General features: G+C 37.6%; 1 protein-coding gene across 1 annotated transcript; it reads right to left on the bottom strand.

The window, feature by feature from the left end:
- Positions 1-413: 413 nt before the first annotated feature.
- ly6d (lymphocyte antigen 6 family member D) lies at positions 414-1,491 on the bottom strand. The gene is made up of 3 exons (XM_056283440.1): positions 1,338-1,491; positions 862-960; positions 414-698 (listed from the first exon to the last, which is right to left on the bottom strand). The coding sequence occupies exons 1-3, from the start codon at positions 1,387-1,389 to the stop codon at positions 619-621; spliced, it is 231 nt and encodes a 76-aa protein (XP_056139415.1). The 5' UTR covers positions 1,390-1,491; the 3' UTR covers positions 414-618.
- Between the last annotated feature and the right edge of the window lie 594 nt (positions 1,492-2,085).

Raw genomic sequence — 2,085 nt, 5'->3', positions numbered from 1 at the left:
GAGTGTTAGCAAGGTATACTACTACTACTACTACTACTTTCGGCTCCTCCCATTAGGGGTCGCCACAGCTGATCATCCGTTTTCATTTCCTCCCGTCCTCTGCATCGTCCTCTGTCACACCAGCCACCTGCATGTCCTCCCTCAACACATCCATAAACCTCCTCTTTGGTCTTCCTCTTTCCTGGCAGCTTAGCAAGGTATGGCATGTAAATATCCTTACAGTTTTGGGGCGTATGGTCCACTTTATAAGCCAAGTCATTCTCCTGTTTCCCAGTCCTCTTCATTTCCCCGTGTGTATTATTATGTGCTTATTCCCTGCTTCTATTGCAGACTCATAGGGGGGGAAAAAAAGTCAACTCATTTGAGCAGAACTCTTTCTTTTGCTACTGAAATAAAAGCCTAAACAGTTCAGAGTCATTTCATTTCTTTTATTTTTTTATTTTATTGTTTTCATGGGGTAATGAAGTGTACAAGCAAAAGCAATAAGAGTTAAAGGCAGACTATTTCTCCGATCATGTCACATTATAGGCTTGTGACATCTTAAAATTATCTTTTATAAAATTTTGTTGGTTTAACAGAAAGGAAAAGTTGAGAATGCTGTGATGCTTCCTTTCGGTTTCAACAGTCATCCTCTTGGCAGCAGGTCACATCCACCTCTTCAACGCATGTGTCCTCACAGGTTCGAGAGAAAGTGTCACCTGTTGGAATAGACATTGCTGAACCACTCTTCTGTTGTGGTTTTTAGATTGCATTTTAGCGAAAAGTGAAGTACACACACACACACACACACACACACACACACACACATGCATATATTTGTATAAATGTATTATTGTAAGACAGAAAAGATATAGAATGTACCATTCACAACAGTCTTGCAGTAGTTGGCCGATGGTGGGCATTCTACCGCAGTCTTGCAGTCCACATCACTTTCACAAGTAAAACATCTGAGCGTGTGCACTAGACAGAGAGGGACACGTCCGCGATAAGCACCTCATCACCTGCTTTAACAACTGACTAAGAGCTTACGAATATTTGAAGGAAAAAGGCAGGTTTTGATGCTTAGTCATTTTGAGGAAACAATACAAGTGTAAAGTTTCGATAAAAAAATGATAATAATGATAAGTTTTAACTCTTAAGTTCGTAAAGTTTTGCTTTTCAATACATTTTATTTATAACACACTCGAAAATAACACATCTGAAATTGCTAAAGCAAAAGAAGAAATACAACAGAGAAATAAATAAAATCAAGGTGAGAAATGTTATCACTAATGAAAGATTATTTCGTATTCTGATCTATTTTATCATTTAAAATCTAAATGGAGTAATTTCCTCACCTTGAGTGCTACACAGGAGCCCCACCAGCACAGCGAGCAGCAGGATCTTCATTTTGCCAGGTATTATGAGGAAGAATCCTGCAGCCTTTTGCTTTTATACCAACACATTCCATACTGGAACCAGTTAGTGCATTTTCTTGTCTATTGTCTGACGGTGAACACACGCATCCTCATTTCTACTGAGGAATGAAGTCAAGCATGGAAAGAACAGTAATGAGAGGTATTCAATGGCTAAATGTTTATGTTATTTGTATTACTGTGCGATTCCGGATGCTAATGACTTTAAACATTGTTTTTACTAGCCTGTTTTATATTTGAAGAACACTCCACACTGAGATTGTCTTTGAGCCTCTTTTCACATTTTTCTAGTCTTGTATATTTTATCATGCTTTCTATGTCTTAAATGTCTTGAAAACACACACAATAACAATATGTTGGGAAAAACAAAAACAAAAAAACAAAAACAAAACAAAAACACAACCTTAACCTGTCGAGGTCTAACCGGTGAGACAGCATTCCCCATGCAACAGGAAAAATAGAATCTGATATATCTCATGTTCTTCTTCCAGGTTTTCACTGCAGGCTTGTTTTGCATTCAGCGAAAATGAGAATCAAATTAAGTTTTATTGGTTCAGTTTGACTGTAGAAGGAACTTGACTTGGTTTGTTACTCTCGCATCTAACGTGATGTGCCACAATAACAAACATTACCAAAAAATCTATAAAAATATAATTACTAGGACAGACAA

Source organism: Lampris incognitus, chromosome 7 (genome assembly GCF_029633865.1).
Source record: "Lampris incognitus isolate fLamInc1 chromosome 7, fLamInc1.hap2, whole genome shotgun sequence".
In the NCBI taxonomy this organism is placed as follows: domain Eukaryota; kingdom Metazoa; phylum Chordata; class Actinopteri; order Lampriformes; family Lampridae; genus Lampris; species Lampris incognitus.
The sequence above is the reverse complement of the archived record's forward strand: the minus strand, read 5'-3'. Positions and strand labels throughout refer to the sequence as shown.

Coding starts and splice junctions, on each gene's coding strand:
- ly6d (XM_056283440.1), bottom strand. CDS start 1,389: ATGAAGATCCTGCTGCTCGCTGTGCTGGTGGGGCTCCTGTGTAGCACT. Junction 961..1,337: donor GCTCCTGTGTAGCACTCAAG/GTGAGGAAATTA, acceptor CTCTCTGTCTAG/TGCACACGCTCAGATGTTTT. Junction 699..861: donor CTGCAAGACTGTTGTGAATG/GTACATTCTATA, acceptor CTATTCCAACAG/GTGACACTTTCTCTCGAACC.